Genomic DNA, 17871 nt, shown 5'->3' on the forward strand with positions numbered 1-17871 from the left:
CGCTCTAGTTAGCGCTATTTAGGTCGCCCTGGGGGAGGCTGAAGGTGTAAGGCTCGGGTGTCGCTTACCCATTCGATACGCGTAGGGTCCCGTCGACTGGAGGGACGTGCAGTTATGTAGGGGGTACGGCTTTCCAGCGACGATGATCTGGAAAAGGCAGGCAGTCTTTTGCACCCCTATCTGGTTCTTGGCCCAGCAGGCAACCGTGCCGTAGTCCATGTCGTTCTCCGGCGTGTAATTCAGCCTGGACCTGTGCCAGTGGCTCGTGATCAGGCTGAGCGGCTTGACCTGCGTGAATCGATTGGCGGGCACGCTCATCAGCTCCCCAGAATTGTTGAAGGTCCAGTGGAAAGTCGTGGGCGGCGGCTTCGACTGCACCCCGCAGACCAGCGAGATCGTCTCGTGCTTCAGGGCGCCGACCACTTGGGTGGAAGAGCCGTCCTTGCAAATCGGCGCGTCTGGAAACGCGACAGGGTACAAACTCGAACAGGGAACTGATCAGTGGTCCACGCAGGATTTAATCTTGGGGGAAGCCGAGTGGACGGGTAAAAATAATTTTAAGGAAAATTTCTTTAACGCAATTTCATTTAGTGCGAATAAAAATTTAGTTAAAGAATAAAATCCAGTTTTCTTTTCTTTTTGCAAAGCCACTTCTTTGAGGGCGCCGGGCACCCCCTCTGGGTGCGCCACTGGAACTGATCGTGGAGATTCGCCGGTTTAATTGGGACTTTATGCGCAAATCGTGAGGAGTTTTGTGGAACACTATTTGAAGTGTTTAGGAGGTTTTTGTAATTGCGAACGAGTTTCATTGTGGGTCCTTTTTTCGTACTCTAAATGGATATTGTAAGGGATTGCACCTGATAAGAAAACCCATAGCTTTTGTGAAGCATTTACTTAGTGCGCGTACAAAACATTTGTATTGGAACACTAAAGCTATACGTTTTGGATTATATTTAAACGGCATTTATAGGGAGGCCCTCGGAATCACCAGGGACATGTAAGGGGTGTATAATTTCACTTAGAGTTTTACATAAAATGATGAATAACTCGATACTATTTGTGAAGTAATTTCTGAATCATTGTAGGAAGATTTTCATATATGGAAAAAAGCTACCTTTTATACTACAAATGAATCTCCTTGCCCTATCCTTTGCCTCTCCATAACAAAATTCTACCAGAAAACTGCCTCCGAGTCGTAAAGCTATAATACCTTTTATAAATAATTGCGAAACATTTATGTAAAACCTACCACAGCATTCTCAAAAACTGCGCTGAAACAGAGCAGTAATGAAACCTATACAGATTCCACGTGGACAAGATTCTCTGTTCCTTTGAGTTATTATAAAAATAATAAACCTCGTTTATTACTTTAGCAACATTCACGATAGAAATTAATACTGTCTCCAAATAATTTTACGAGACATATATAATCCTTTGATCCACTTTGAAACGTGTCCTTTCTGGACACGAAATAATAGAATTTTAATTTATCATTCTAAGAGGCAGATATATACGCGTTGGCGTTGAATATTTTATCCACTAAATATTTCCAGGTGTTCAACCTGTCTCTCAATAGTGAAGGAGAATTTATAGGACTTTACACTCACACATTATCTCGAGAGTAACCGGCCTGCTGGTGGATTTCCCTTCGACGTTGGCTGCCATGCAAGAGTATTCACCGGCGGAATTTCTAGTCACGCTTTGCAAGACCAGAGATTGTCCGCCGGGAAGAAAAATTCCAGCTGTCGCGTTCTGATGCAATTCCTTGCCGTCTTTGAACCATTTCAGCTTGTATACCTTCGGATTCGCCTGAACGTCGCATTCGAAATAGACGTCGTCGCCCTCGTTTATGTCGTTCGCCTTTAGACTCGAACCAAGCTTGATTGTCACTATTGGCGCATCTGAGAAGGGTAAGCGCGACGAATAAACGTGCGGGCACAATAAATCCTCTTTAGGACGAATATTGCAAGTAAATAGCGTTTTTCTGCCCCGAAAAAAAAATGAATCGAATGCAAAGATGCTTTGAAAATTACGTTAGTTCGGGGATATTATTGTACGCTTCGACGAGTAACGCATCCAGCTTAGGGAGACCAAGATTAATGTGCTATCCACTGAATAGAAAGACGAATCGAAGCGTTGGAATGAAAATTAGAGAAGCGGAAGTTGCAAAATTTTGTTTTCAAGCTTCGTTAGTTTTCGCTTTCAGCCATTGCAATGAAAGGAAAGAACTGATCCAGAAAGGATTCTAAATTATTTAAGAGGATGGACCCACAATTAGGTTGAACAAATAGGAACATAATTGAATGATCGACGTAGCCATATTCTTCTGACCACTTCAGATTGCCTCTCTGTCTGAGAAATAGAGACGATACATGCTTGCAGATTTACATAAGAGAGTAAACGATAATGAAGATCTATTACTGACAGCAATGGGGTTAATTAAGTATATAAGTACTTAACCCAGTTCGAATCAAGACAATTTCATAATTATTGAACTCCAAAAATATTGAATACTTTCTTTAAACAATGTCATTCGCAGAACCAATCTCCTAATTATCTTAAGCAAGGCAGATTACTAAATTGTACCGAAAATAAAACGCCAAGACGGCTACACTGAACGGACCGAACCTTCTTATCTAAAGCAATATCTGACTGGGGAAACGGAATTTACCGAAACAAAGCGCAATTAATTTCATTAAATTCGGACGATTGATTGAAACAAAATTGAATTCAAGCAAAACGTCACTCACAATGAACCAGCAGTCGCCAGATATCTTCTAACGCGCTGTCGTGTACCACAGGGTTCTCAGCTCGACAAGTTAGGAACTTTCCATCGTCCTCCATAGTTGGGACGTAACTCAGCACACTTCTCGTAACGTTCGGACTATCTGCAAACTACGAAAAACTCAGAATCTAAGCTCGCGCGTGGATGTAGCCGCGGCCACGTGGACCAAGGCTGAAATTAAAGTAGATCCAAAAATGTTTTACTCACATTTTTGGCCATGTGTTTAACCTGGTGGTTCCCCTTCCACCAGGTGATCACAGCCTTCGGCCTCGAACCGGAACTGGCGCATTCGATCCCGTACGTTCCTAACGCCGACAGGTGTGCCTCCTTGTTCGTAATGTTCACTATCAACGGTTTCACTGAAATTTGTAGGAAATGATAAGATCGATGGCAAAGTGACGGGATACTGTGCTGAGTATTTAAGGGGTCATGCTCAGTCAGGAGGCCGAAAGAGGGTGGTCTTTGGAAATTTTTTACTCAAAAGCTATAACACATTTTTCAAAAAATCTTTTTTCCTTTTAAGGATTGCATCTAGTACCGTGCATCGTATTTTTTTTATTTAAAACTATTTATCAATAACTGAGTTATTGTCTATCACTCGAAGGTTCTCTAAAAAAAGGCTTCTGCGGTGACCACTGCTGCTCGAAAGTCGAGCATCTAAAATAAAAAATTCAAAAGAATTTACTTATTATATTATATTATCTAGTATTTGAACGAAGGATTTTTCGAAATATTAATTATTGATAATTATTGATAAATATTTTTAAATAAAAAAATTACGATGCACAGTACTAGATGCAATCTCTAAAAGGAAAAAAGATTTTTTGAAAAATGTGTTATAGCTTTTGAGTAAAAAATTTCCAAAGACCACCCTCTTTTCGGCCTCCTGACTGAGCATGACCTCTTAAGGCGAACTCTTTTATTCTAGAATTTTGTGAAGTAAGCTTTTGAAATTCTACTGGTAGGTATTAAATATTTCAATAATCGTGGATAGGTAGGTGTGACTTTTAGCGTTTAATGAATTGTGTAAGAGATAAATGCTTTATCATGTATGCAAAGCAAAATTCTGTTTTTAGACTCCATATCCCTCTTTGCGAAACAAAATTCCCCTCCCCTCGTCATGAATTAAAGTTTCTACACGATGCGCCATAATACCCATATAATTAAACAGCCCAACTTCTCGCAATAAAATCTGCCTAATTACGATTCAGAGAATATGGTGGATTTTATTATATTACTCGTCGTCGTAACGAAAGTTTCGAATTAAAACATTCTGCTCATCAGAAGTCAAATACAGTAGAACCACTTTTACCCATCTGAATTAATGTGTTCAGGAGAGGCTTGTACAAAACAATTTACAGACAATGGAACACTCACTTTGCTGGCGGTGATTATTTTATATCTCAGAATTAATAACAGAGGTAATGCAAAAGTACTATCTCTTTAATAATAAATTGCACAAATTTCTAAACATATACTAAGTTCAACTAAATACATTCTGTTAACCCTCGAACAGTCTTAAGCCTTCTTTATAATACCATAAATGCTTCAGAGTAAGGACGCACTTTCTTTCACAATTCAGCATAAAATATTGTTAACAATATCCATGCCAGTTAAAGTTGAGCTTTCCTCTTAAATTTACGTTATTGAAGTTGAATTTATTTGAAATGTACTGTTCAGATACCGGTGGTTCTACGGCGTATGTGTTTGGAAAGCAGTTAATAAAATTCGATCAGTGCGGTACTCACAATTGATGTCTAAGACGATGTCGGAATTCAGCGGGAGCACGAGATGAGTGTTGCTGGCGCGACAAATTAGCCTAGCCCTGGCGAACTCCCTGGTGACCTTGGAGATGTCCAGACGATTTATCGTGATGCCCCCGTGCTCCAAGGTGTACGAGTCGTCCAGGATTTTCCCCCTGAAGTGCCACGTGACCTTCGGTGGCGGCGAACCCCCTATTACCTCGCACAACAGGGACAACTCGCTACCCTCGTTGAAGGTATGCTGCATCCCTGCCGAAGCCAAACTTCTACCGTCGCCAATGTAAATCACTGGATCCTGTGGCGGCACTGCGGTGAGGGGGTGGATATACATAAAACGTATGCCGCGTAAACATTTGGAAAATTTGAATTTTGATTATTTCCCGCTGTTGATTCGCTCCTGCTGTTTTGAATAATCATTTGGTTAACCGAACGCTTCCGTTTGATCTGGCCGAGTATTGGTCAATGAGATAAATTGAGCCTGCCACAAAGGGAGCGGGCGAGGTTCAGGTCACCGGTTTCGTTCAAATTTTGCATGTAGTTAGCGCACACCGGGTGCAGGGTAATTGCGGGAGAGATGCCGCACTGGGAGAGGCGCCGCACTTTCGATATTTCAGGGTTATCGGTAATAAAGTACAACACTGTCGATTTTATTTGCTTTAGGCTGTTCGTTTAGGTTAGATCAATAAGAGAGAACGTGTTTACATTATTACTTTCAAAGATTTTCCTATTTTTCGAGGTGAGCCTACCGCACTTTGCCTCAATAGTTATACGTATTTTATAACTGTATAAATTAAAAAGATGTTTCATTTTACTTTGCTTTTACTATTTTTTTTAAATAAAAAGTTAAAATTTACAAGTTGAAATGGAAAATTAAACGTTCTTTCGAAATGCAACGCCACTCCGGCACGCGTGGCGTCTCTCCTAAAAAATGGATGTTTTTAGTTTCAATTTTTGAAGGGTGATAAATATTAAAATTTTGATTTTCTTTAATGCCAGTAGTAGGACAAGGTGTTCAACTAATAATATGTATCCTTGAAACAAATTTTCATTGCAAAATTTAGACACGGTGACAATTTTGCTTAAGGTGCGGCAAGTGTCCCACGATTACCCTAATAACGTATTGAACGCGCGCGATGTATGGATTTTAGGAGTTCGCGAGAAAATACAATTCAGAGTTCCATCTGATCCGGATCCTGCGCAACGCTTTTTTATTGGATAATTCAGGGGGGGGGGGGTTAGCTATTTTCTTTAAACCCCTCGTTTTAATTCCTGCTGCCTCAGTTATTTCGAATGCAAACGTCCTCTGCAAACAAGAAGCCCCGTACTGAACCCTACCATATCTCATATTAGCAAAATGAATGTAATTAAACGCCATAAACGACGCCCACGGGCCACGAAGCAGACTTAAATCACAAGCAAACGGTTTCAACTCGAACGCTTGCCGGGTGCCCGCGCGATAAAGCTGCTGGAGGTGGCGTGCCGTGAAGCAAAGTCACTTGTTACTTAGAAAAAATGCGCAATAATGAATAATTTTTCAGCTTCGGGGCGAGAGCAACGTCGCCACAATTGCACCTGTTGAGCCTGCAGTATGTCCAATTAATTAATTCGAAATCGTCTTAATGTTATTGCCGCGAAACTACCGGGGTATTCATGATGGGATAAATCGTAGCAACGTGTTTTTGTTTGCTGCCACAGTTGCCTAAACACGAACCAGGTATCCCTTAAGTTTATAATTCTCTGAATTTCCATATCATAGCCTCATCCGATATTGATACATTTAGTGATGATCGTAATGTCTTTCATCCTAATAACTTTTAGCAATAATTTCATGTATTACATCTTAACACGTCCACACTAGGGTGGTCTATATTAGGGGACGAGAGCAAAAGAAGTCGCAGGCTGAAAATAAGGGCCACCCTAATATACACACTTATTTTGGTTTAAGGAACAAAAACAGGCTTGTGGCGAGCAACAGAGAATACAAAAAAAAATCCCCACGAAACTGTGGACCGCCCTATAATCCATACACTAAAAACAGTCATACCTCAACCTACTCTCTGAACCAACTCTGCCATCATTATAAAAACGAGCCTCAAACGGCGAAAATTAAGAGCGTCGAATGATAACGATTAATCACGATCGATCATTAGTCCGTGCACACTCACCTATCACCGTGAGGTTGACCTTCTGATTCCTCGTCGGACTGTTTTTGTAGTCCACCCTGCATCTGTACACCCCAGCGTCCGCGACTGCCAAGGGATCGATCTCCAATTTCGCTGGTTCCACGTCCGTCCTCATGGTCGCCCTTTCCTCGAACACGGATGAATCTGACCAGAGGCTCGCCTGAGCTATCGATCTGCCGCGAGCGTCCACGCTGTATATCGGCTCGCCAGCCCTCTCGCCTTTGTACCAGAAAACCATGCTCACCACCTCGCTTCTGCTCGGTGGATTGATGTCGCAAGGTATTTGAGCTTTGAAGCCAACCACTGCTGACACGTCTAATACAGGTACTGGAAAACATTTCGAGACAATGAAATTATCACGTGACCCTCCAATATGCACGAAAATGAGGGTAGTTTAAAGAGGCGGGGCCTGTTCAGTTTCTGCTGTCGGGTTCCTTATTTTCAAAGAATGCTTTCGACAGCTTAAAATCACGAGGGTGCATTAAAAACGGGCGTGCATTTTTTAGCATGTTCTCGTACTGATTGTTGGACAGAAGACTTGGGAGACCGCTCTTTCTTTGGTATCGTGCAATATATTCTCTTATATTGTTTCTTTTTTTAAACGGTTTGTGTTCAGTATGGTGTCGATTTAAGAAGCATTCTCTACTGATGTCTTTTTTACTTGACGCGGGGAAGGAAAATTGACAGGATAGCGAGGAAATTCTTTGTTATCTTATATGGGATGCCAGTTTTTCTTATAAAGTATTGAATTTTATTCGAGAAGTTCGAAATCGAACTCTACGTCGACGCAATTAAACTGATATCACTTTAATTTCAACTGCAAGAATATTCAGGAATAAAAACGTCACATTAATAAAAAGAAATGGTGTAATTCACTTGGAGAAACTATAGTAAACACCTGTAAACACCAGACAGTTTAAGTCGTTTTGACGTTTCTACCATTGCTCTGTTTCCAAAATCTTTAAACATTTCGCTTCGCTAAGAACTTCCCTCATCGTTGCCAAAAAGATTCCACAGTGTCAAAGGCGTGGTATTAAATTTTGCTGGACAATCGTCTCGGCTATCGCGATCTCATCCCACATTTCATTGGGAGAAAAATCGCCCGCACCTCGAGGCCACTCTGCTTTTCACAATCAGTTTCCAGCGAGCCCAGCGCAGCGGTGGCATAGATTTCCTTCCTAATTCTACTTCGAAACGGACGCGCGACGGGGCCCGCTGAATCTCAGATCCAGGCCACCGCAACAACGGGATCCCGTATATTTTCTTGCCGCAACCGCAAATTTCCAGTTTTAGTCAGTCACTGGACCGAGAGCCGAGTTACTGCAAATTGGCCAACCTAGGGCTGACTTCGTGGCGCGCACCTGACCAACGCCAAAAACAAAAGTTCGGTAGGAGGAACCACATGCACCTACGATCGGCGTTGGTACATACTACCGCTGAGACTATTTGTCTAACTTTTAATTGTCGAATGAAGTTCGGGTGTTATAGTATTCGAGTCTGCGTCGAATAAAATTCGAATGATATAGTAGTACTGGTATAAGGCAAAATTTAAATCATATAGTAAGGGATGAAGTGCTCCTTCAGAGTTCACCAAGCGAAGTAGCCTCCCTCTAATTAATTCCAAAGTCAGTCGAATCGAAAAAAATTTCACTAAGAGTTACTCAATTTTTAAAACTGATAATTATACCAGGATAAGAAACATTTCAGTATTTAGTATCCCGTCCTTCGTTTTTAATTAACAACTTACTGCATCTTCAATTATATTTCCCATGAGTTTAAAAATATTTGAAAACATATCACCTAAATTCGTGACAACGAAAAGAACACATAACTACGAAAAAAAGTGTGTGCATTCCTCTTAAATACCCAAGATGATAGCTGACGATAACTGACTTGCAAATAATTGATCGATAGAAGAACATTTATACTACATTATTATTTGAAGTCCACATTCTGTACTGGTACAGTGTAGGCATTAAAATCTTGAACACCCTGTGCAGGTGTAGGAGCTTGAACGAAGCCAATTAATCGGTCTACTTGCCGATTTATGTCCGTGGTCCAGGGGTTCGCCGCGGCGTCGCGATTTTATTGGGTTTCATAGCCACCTCATCAATCGCCCTGCCACCTAACCCACCCACCACTCTTTGGAGTGGCGCCCGCCCTAACCTCGTTATCCTTTTCCGCGTCGACCTTAGATACAACCTCGGACCTTGGGAAATTGCCCTTCGCCACCCGAGATTAATCGCGCGCGGCCTATCGATTAGCTGCGTGGATGTCCGATGGTTTTTCTCGCCGACGGTCCTTTGACGGACCTGAACGCAATCGAAAACGTACGGGGCGAGAACACAGTGGAAGATGGGGGATGGAGGAACGAGGGTGGAGCGCTGTTTGCGGGGCTTCAGAGGGAATTATCGGATTTTAATGAGCCTCCTTTGGTTGCACGGGAGGAGTAGATGGAACGGCAAACAACTGACCCGGCGGAATTAGTAATTCCGTCAGGGGCTGATCGCTGGGAATTTGAAAAATTTAGAAGCTTGGGGGTCATGATGATCGTTCTGTCTCATCGATTTCACTTGGTATTGTTTAACCCCTGGATGGCAGTGGGTAACGCATACGGGGTCCATTTTGACCCACAAGAGGTAATTTCCTTCATACAATTCTCAGAATAATTTTCTGTATTAGATTCCGATTTTCTTATGATTAACAATTTAATTTTGTAGAGCAGCGACTATGGTAGTAAGAAGTAAACTTTCGTTAGTGTATTAATGTATCCTCAGGTTGACGGAGAGAATTTTCCGAAATATTAATTTAAAATAAAACGCCGGCTATTTAAAGTTGAAATCCTGATTTTTTCGTGCAAAAATCACGCGAAAAAAATCAGGATTTCAACAGATACATTAATATACTAACGAAATCTTTTTCGTTCCTTGATTTTAGATAATCTGGTTCCGAGTGGCAGTGCTCACCGCAGAACCAAATTTTTAAAAATGCTTCTTGGATGTCGGTTGTTATTTTATTGTAAACGTAAATATTTTCCCACGAAAAAATTACCAAATGTTCTTTAAATGTTGCTCTTTTAAGCGCAAAAAGTTTTGTAAAAATATACGCTTCCACTTCTTCAAAAAAAATTCACAAATATTCCGAAGCAACCCGAAAATTCCAAAAATTCTGAAACTTTGTGAATACGTAGGCGATTTCCTCCTAATTACAGCGAAATTTTTGTTTACTGCACAAATTCACTCGAAGGGGGTGAAATTAACCCCTGAATAATCGGCTATTTTCCGAAGTTGTGTTATAATTCCCGAACTGTAAGAGATAGAGATAAAGTTTCAAGACAAAAGTTACTTCATTTAATTAGATCTATCATATGGTGAACAAATTATTTTACAGTTCACGAGTTATGACACAAAATCGGAAAATAACCGGATTTTCAGCGGTCAATTACACCCCCTCAGAGTGAATTTGGGCAGCAAACAAAAATTTCGCTGTAATCAGGAGGAAATCGCCTCCGTATTCACAAAGTTCAATTTTTTTTTTAATTTTCGGGTTTGGGATCTTCCCTTGTAAGTATAACCCTTAAACCAGCTTCGACGCTGCCTTCCACTAAGAATCTCCCCGTACGCAGATGCATAAAAATTTCTCCGTTCCCCCGCGACGGCGAAACACGCGTATCGACGGGGATTCGAGGCTCATGCGAGAACCACGATTCTACTCAGCGTTGCTCCGCCAGAAAAGGATTGCCGCGCGCCGAATGCAAGCGATACAAATTTCGCGAGGATACGTGGGTATCGCGGCTGGCGCACCGGAAGTCATCAAATTTACGGAGGATGGAGCGTATCAGCGGCGCAGCGCCACGAGAGCACTTTGATGCGAGTTTAAACGGGAAGCATCGCGTGCAATCAAAAGACGCGCCGTAAAGAAGCCCCCTTTTGCGAGGCGGCACGAGTTTACGGGCAAATTTGCGATGTACGCGGCGAGGCCCTTCTTTGAAAAGGTTATCAGCTTGCTACTTATTAGAAAGCCCCTGACGTGCAGCAGAGGGTGGCGAAGTAGAGTATCTGAAGTTCGAATATACCACCCCGTGGGGCCTGAAATACATATTTACGAGTGGGGGGCGCGGGGCAATCTAGTTGACAAATGGAAGGTGAAGCTGTCATATGATGTGGGCTGTACTCCACGGGTCGAAAAATGGGATGGGAAATTTCGATGGTTCATCGAACGGAATAAAAAATGCTTGAAGGGGTATTTTTTATGATTTTTAAACGATTTTATTCAGCTTCGATCCTCTGTTTGTTTGTTTGTTTGTATGGTACAAATCTGGTAACTCAAATTTAACCCATGTCAACTAATCCAACTGACAATACAATATTTAAAAAAAAGATATCCCCGAGAGGGTGAATAAACCATGGACCTATTAGGTCCATGGAATAACCACAAATCCAAACGACTTGAAATCAGCTACTCGCGTTCTTTAGGAAAACGATATAATTTGAAATTAAATAAAAGATATTTGTAACGAAGCCTGAGCTGCGAAATGTAATTTCATAAACACTAAAAGCTAGAAAATAAAAAAATATATAAAACAAAAATTTTATGTTAAACGATTTTATTAAAAATGCACTAAAAACTAAACAAATAATTCTTTTCTTGTAGTAAAATTTCGACGGTGTTTTTAATTTCAGTTTAAATAAAATCGGGGAGCAGGATGTTTTATAACAGAATACGAATCAATTTAATACAGCATCAAGCGTCGAAATGGATTTGTTGTGAGATATCCTGCTCCCCGATTTTATTTAAAGTGAAGTTAAAAACACCATCGAAATTGTAGTACGGAAAAAGAATTATTTTCTAGTTTTTAGTGCATATTTAATAAAATCATTTAACATAAATTTTTTTTATACATTTGTTTTTTTCCTCCAAAGTTGTACTTCTTGTTTCGTAGACTTATTTTTTTGTGTCAGGTGTCTCTGAACAAAATTTTTAAACGATAGCAACAAAAAACGAAGGCTCCGCAGCAATTTCGTTATTACTGAATTCTCGTCTTATTTTACCCGGTGGAATTAATCATTTCATTTTCTACTATTTGTTGCCGAACGCGCTTTACGATTTTCGAATAACCACGACTGTAAAGTCGACGAACGCGATATCCCATAACGAATTTAACCGTTTTATTTCAAATTTCCACGGAATATTCTCTGAAGCTGAATCGAGTTAACTTCGTTCCACTTTTTTTTGTTGATAGGTAACTGTTTCCATTTTTGTAGCGGCAAACCAACAGAAATATGTAAAAATCGACGCGTTCGGTAGAACGCCTGCCATTTCAATTTAACGGAGAATTAAACTTCTAGATATATAAGCAGTTAACCAATTGCGTATTTCACTTTACAAATTACTTTCGTTTCTGTATCTCTGATGAATCGTTTAGACTTCATCGTGTCTTTAAGGCAATCCTGTACTTTCTATTTTCCTGTATTAATTACATTCTTGATGGCCCTAATCACGAGAAGCATCGTGTTCGTTTATGGACAGCTTCTCACAATCCTGTGTCAAGCCAGTCCCTTCGTAATTCCATAAACTATGACTTGATATACAGATAATACGACACGTAGTACACCCTTTGTTTATTGGATCGATCCTAATCCTGGGCTGGAAATAACTGATCATCAAAACGGACACCTGTTACCCACGTCGACATGCAATGTTACCTCGATAAATGGAGAACACCGTCCGCTGCTAAATAATTCCTAAATGCATTTACCAAATTGAGGCTGGTCGGTACTTCGAGCCACCCTCGACAACAGCTGTTGACGGAATTAAAAATACTAACAGAAGAAAACGATTCCACGCGTGAAGCGCCAGGTTTTCGCGGGAAGCCAGCCTTCAACAGACTTGGTCGTTATTTAAATAAAATATGTTACGAATTATTGCTGGAATAATATGCCGCCTTACTTCACTAAAGTTATAATGTTGGAACAAGCAATTGGCCTTCCCCTGAATAATTTCTTTATTTGATTGCTAATCAATCAAATGATTTTTTGTTTTATATATCCTGAAATAGTCCCGCAAATTTATCAGGAATTACACTCCAGTGGCAATCTCTTCGCTTATGTGCCTCGTGGCCGAGGTCAGAAACATCCCTCACGCATTTAAAAATGTGAAGAAACGCAGTTGACTCGTTTTGACTGCAGCACATGCTACGTATGACGTAATACTGTATTTTCCCCGCTGGCAGGAATCTAATTATTAAACTCCCACGAAGAGTTAACTCGTGTTATGCAAAGTGGTGGCATTTTTAAGTAGCGAGTTAAGTAGCCTTCCCTAGTTATATAATGGGTCAAACATCCACAACATTTCCTTTTCTGAGCATTCATACATCACACTGCATAAAAACTTCATTCATCCTACACTAAATTTCTGTTGTAATCAATGCGTCTCGGTAACGTTTTGATAAATATCACCGAGCAACACTTTCAATAGCCCGTGCTTTTAAAAAATGTCCTTTCATTTAAAAATTTAAACTTACATATTGTCTATTAAATCTTCATGCGAATTCTGCGAATGCTACGGGAGGATTTTCCGATGAAAATAACTCTACCTACGAATTTATTCAAGCTACTATTAAATATATATATATACTCCGACACGCTTTCGATTTCCGAACGAGGTTGAGTTTAGACTCACTTTCATCGGGAGAATCTCACCAATCTGTCCAACAGAGAATAGAGGAATTAAAATGTTCATTGCTTGATGACTCCTGCGAATGAAGCATGCTGGCAAGCGGAAGGAGTGCGGGTCCGATTTTTAATTGTTAGTACTAGGGATTGCAAACCGATAAATCGGTAAATCGGTTTGAAGTTTTTTTTCACTGATAACGTAGTAGATGTCGACGGAATTATGCGCTATATATATGCGCTACATTGCTATACATACAATTTTTACCGGTAAATCGCCAAATTTTTACCGGTAATTTGATAAATTACGTATTTCTCGATATTTACCGGTAAATCAATTTACCGGTAAATTACATATTTCTCGATATTTACCGGTAAATCAATTTAGATCGTGAGAAATACGTATTTCTCGATATTTGCCGGTAGATCGCGAGAAATACGTATTTCTCGATATTTGCATAATTCCGTCGATATCTACTACGTTATCAGTGAAAAAAGCTTGAAACCGATTTACCGATTTACCGGTTTGCAATCCCTAGTTAGTACCTAACAGAGTATTAACGGAAACGTAATCGCCCAACACTTCTCTCCCGCTCTGCCGCAGGACGCTGTCGCGCGGATAAATCCAAAGACGAACCTAGCGAACATGAGTGACTCGAGCATCGAGCTATCGGCGCATCAGACTTATGTAGACACGCGCCGGATTTACGCATTCGACATGCGAATTCGACGGACGTATTAACGTTTACTTGAGGGAATTGCGTGGATCCGGTTCTCAGAGCGAGACGCGCGTGTATCTGGGCACACGTCGATCCAATAATTATTCAAAGCAAACGCAGGCTCATGTCGTGGATCAGTAATGCATCGCATTATCCACCCCCTCGTTTCCTTGTGTGCACGAATCGGTGCATATAGATTTCGCTAGGTGGGCCCGTTGCGAGAGAATCGGATGCTAAACAGCACGCTCAGCCGATACTTCGAAAGCTTGTCATCTTATTAAGCACCTGAAACGATCTGACTCGATAAACATTCGAGAAGCTTCACGTGGTGAGATTAACGAGCCGCCTGAAAGAAAGCTGTGCGTTAAGGGACGATCACTCTACTTTCTATTTGCCATTGTCGAGTTTTTGGCTGGGTTTGTGGTTCTGAGGAAAAGGAAATACAGTGACTCGCATTAATATTTGGACACTTTTTAAAATCGCATAACTTTTTTAGAATTCGTCCAAACAACTTGAGTTTTTTTGAGAAGCTAGAAGGATTAGTTTGCTAACTGACGCGTTTCGTCGTTTTGAAAAAAATGTATTTGGTTGGAATAGCGAAAAGAATAGTAAAGGTCGATTTTTAAACTTTTTTTTGTGAGCTTGTAATGAAAATTAAAAAAAAAAACCGTTTGTAGATTGCAGTATTTACCCGCTATTCAGAGCAATTCAACGGATTATCTTGGAGTGAAAGCAGTCGAAAATACCAGAAAAACGGCACGATGTCGATTGCCTCTTAGTCATCTGGCAAACAAATAGTTCCCAACGAACGCTTCGGGAAAGCAATTGCCTATCGTAAAAGACGTTAAATTTTCGCCTCGCTCTGGGCCTACATTTCTCTCGTAAGATGGAACATCTTCCTCCCCCCTTCCCCTCACAACAGCCCCATACCATGCCCGAAACGAATCTCCACACATATCCAAAGTTCAAGACAAGTTCGAGGGCCGTTAATCCAAACGGAATATTGAACGCTCAAATTAGAAGAGCATCCTCCAAACGCACGGATCGACACTGTCCTGTCAGCGTTCCATCTACGTCCTCGGACAATGGAGCAATGGAAAAAAGCGAGGCCGTCGTAATGCGCGAGGCGTTGCGATCCATTTGGAATTACTATCCGCTGGGGATCGATGAAGCCATCGCCAGGGCCATTCGCCGGATCGCATTCAATAAGACGAGAGCCCTTTTCTTCCTGGTTAAACATGGGAAAGGCAACTGGATGCTCTGCCACGGTATCCAGCCGGTGCCGCCGCTGTCATGCGCCCGCAATATTTCCTCGTAGAAGACGCGCGCCGTTGGCCGAAGAACGCTCGCGGACCTAGAGGAAAGCGGGCGCGCCCCAGCGCCCGTTACCGTCCACGTCCCCGTAGCTCGCGACACTCCTACCAGCAGTGACACTTCGCTGTGCAAACACTGCTGTCCGTGCAAACGCGGTAACGACCCCCTCCAGACAGTGCCCTGGAAGACAACGTTGGCCCGCCGCAAAACCGTCGACTCTGCAAACACAGGGCTTGGCCGAGGACCGCGAAGACACGGCCGGCAGCGCGCAGAAGTAAAAGGGACTGGGGCGGCGCGCGGAGGGTGAGTGAGAGATTTTTGTTTCACGGTGCCCCGGCCACGGTTTGATCGAGGGTTTCGTTTGAGCGGCAGGGAAGTTTCCTGTGAACTACAGGGGACAGGCGGCGAAAGGGATACTTTGTTCGTTTCGTGTTAGGGGTGGTTCTCCTCGCCACCTACGCCAGGGAATCTGACACCGAAGCGGCGCGAGGAATCTTGCGTGACGGAACGAGAGATTCGCAGAAGTGTTTCCTGAATGCGCGCGCGCTTTTCGTGAAATTTTCTGGACGAAGTTTGCCTCGCAGCAGGAAGAGGGTTCGCCAGCTAGATTGAAACAAGTTGCATTTAAAAACATCCCTCAGCGACTCGCCTTCCCGGCGTAAGTTCCAACGCTGCATGTAGCACGTAAACCCTAGTGGAAGTTTGCGTAAAAGAAGCGGCTGCGTTTTTAACAGCGCATTCTGAATACTGATCATTAAGGGTAGGGCCGGGCTCGGAATACGTTAGTGGAGTTGTAAACGAGATTTTAAGTGCAGCAAATAATGCAGCGCTGGCTGTGTTTAATTTCATGACTTTTGCTGAATACGCGATTTAGAAAATTGTCGAGGTACTTCTTCCGGGCTCCTTCCTTCGGTTTTATCTTTTTCTTTTAATTGCGCCGCAGATTTCGAGATAGTAATATTCCGCAGAGTTCCTTTCACGGGATAATTTACATTTTGCAGTTGAAGAGGATATAACAGTGACTGCCACTAGTAAACGTTCGTGCGTAAGGTAAAATTAAATGTGACATTAATTAACCTCGCGAGTTCAGTCCTAAAGTAAAATAACGTGTACAGTCGTGTTAACTTATTTTACGTTATAATATTTCCTTCATTAAGGGGGGAGGCCTACCTAAAATGGTCAAAACAACATGCTTCTTTGAGAATTTTTTCTAGTAAAACCAATAAACTTTTATTATTAAACTCGAAAATTCGAACTGTGCAGTATTCCATTTTGTAAATGTTTGCAAAGTTTGTGTTGAAAATTTCATTTCTTCTTTTTGCCCTCCCAATATTTGTCAACAGCATGCAGCTTCGTAACCCCAAAGAAGAACAAAAGAAGATTCAACCAAAATATTACGTCAGAATTCCAAGAGCGGAAAAAATAGAGGCGTTCGAATAGATCAGTGCACATTTCTAACTATACATGCTGACTTTAATACGTTTGTCTTAGAATGACTACCACAGACTGCGGAGAAGCATCTAAAAGAGTTACCCTCAAAATAAAGCACACCATTCATCAAACACAGTTGACTGTAATGCTGTCTTTATCCTCCAAGCAACACACCCCAACCCCCAGAACCGTTCAGTTACTTATCCCACACCTACCCATCACCTAAAATTTGATTCCAGGATACAAACCCCTTGGAATGTAATCACACCCAAGCCGCTGCACCCCTCTATGGCTAATCCTGCTCTAACAATCTCAGTCGCGGCATTCTCCTGCGTAATCAACGCTGAAAACGCTTGGAACTGCTCACCGGATGAAAAAGGAATATCGGATAACGCTAAAACGGACTTGTCGTTTCTGACCCATGAAATTTAAGGGTTATTCCCGAGGAAGATATAAAGGGAGCCGATGCCTGGATGCTGGAAAACCGGTGTGGCAAAGTGCGCGCGAACCAATAACCCTGACGGGAGGGGGGTGGCAAAGATCTTTTTTGGCGCTCGCGCGCCAAGGAATCGTGCTTAGATTGTAAAAAAAGGAGGGTCGTGGGGGGCGGGGGTAATATGGTCGGGCCCCCTTTTACGGTATGACATATTTCACTCGACGCTGCCACGTTCGGTGGCTAATGCCCCATGCGTCGTCTCTCGAGTTTCGCCTATTGCGGGTCGCAATTGGATTTTACGGTGCATCAATGCTGCGCGCGCGCGCCCGCGCGCTTCCTTCTCGCGTTACACGCCACCGTTATACCGGCGAGCTGCATTCTCCGCGCTCGCTGCCCCCCTCAACTTTGGATCGAAAGACTTATGGGCCTTTGTAGGGCATCGCGATACATAATTTCATATTACCCATCTTACCGACTCGGGAATTTTACCTTCCCTCTCCCAGCACCACTCCCCCTTTCTCTTGGGGGAGGTATAAACATGCATAAAATGTTGATGGGGGAAAAATACG

The 17871-nt window shown here is 42.1% G+C and overlaps 1 protein-coding gene across 1 annotated transcript in view; it reads right to left on the reverse strand.

The window, feature by feature from the left end:
- LOC143368353 (uncharacterized) overlaps positions 1 to 17871 on the reverse strand; it is a 72592-nt gene that overhangs the window by 5469 nt on the left and 49252 nt on the right. The window contains exons 5-10 of the mRNA XM_076810992.1: positions 6714 to 7058; positions 4534 to 4854; positions 2993 to 3144; positions 2751 to 2895; positions 1608 to 1901; positions 69 to 458 (exon numbers count right to left, since the gene is read on the reverse strand). Coding sequence (XP_076667107.1) covers positions 69 to 458; positions 1608 to 1901; positions 2751 to 2895; positions 2993 to 3144; positions 4534 to 4854; positions 6714 to 7058 — 1647 coding nt within the window. The remainder of the gene's footprint in view (positions 1 to 68; positions 459 to 1607; positions 1902 to 2750; positions 2896 to 2992; positions 3145 to 4533; positions 4855 to 6713; positions 7059 to 17871) is intronic.

This window comes from Andrena cerasifolii, chromosome 4 (genome assembly GCF_050908995.1).
Source record: "Andrena cerasifolii isolate SP2316 chromosome 4, iyAndCera1_principal, whole genome shotgun sequence".
Taxonomy (NCBI): domain Eukaryota; kingdom Metazoa; phylum Arthropoda; class Insecta; order Hymenoptera; family Andrenidae; genus Andrena; species Andrena cerasifolii.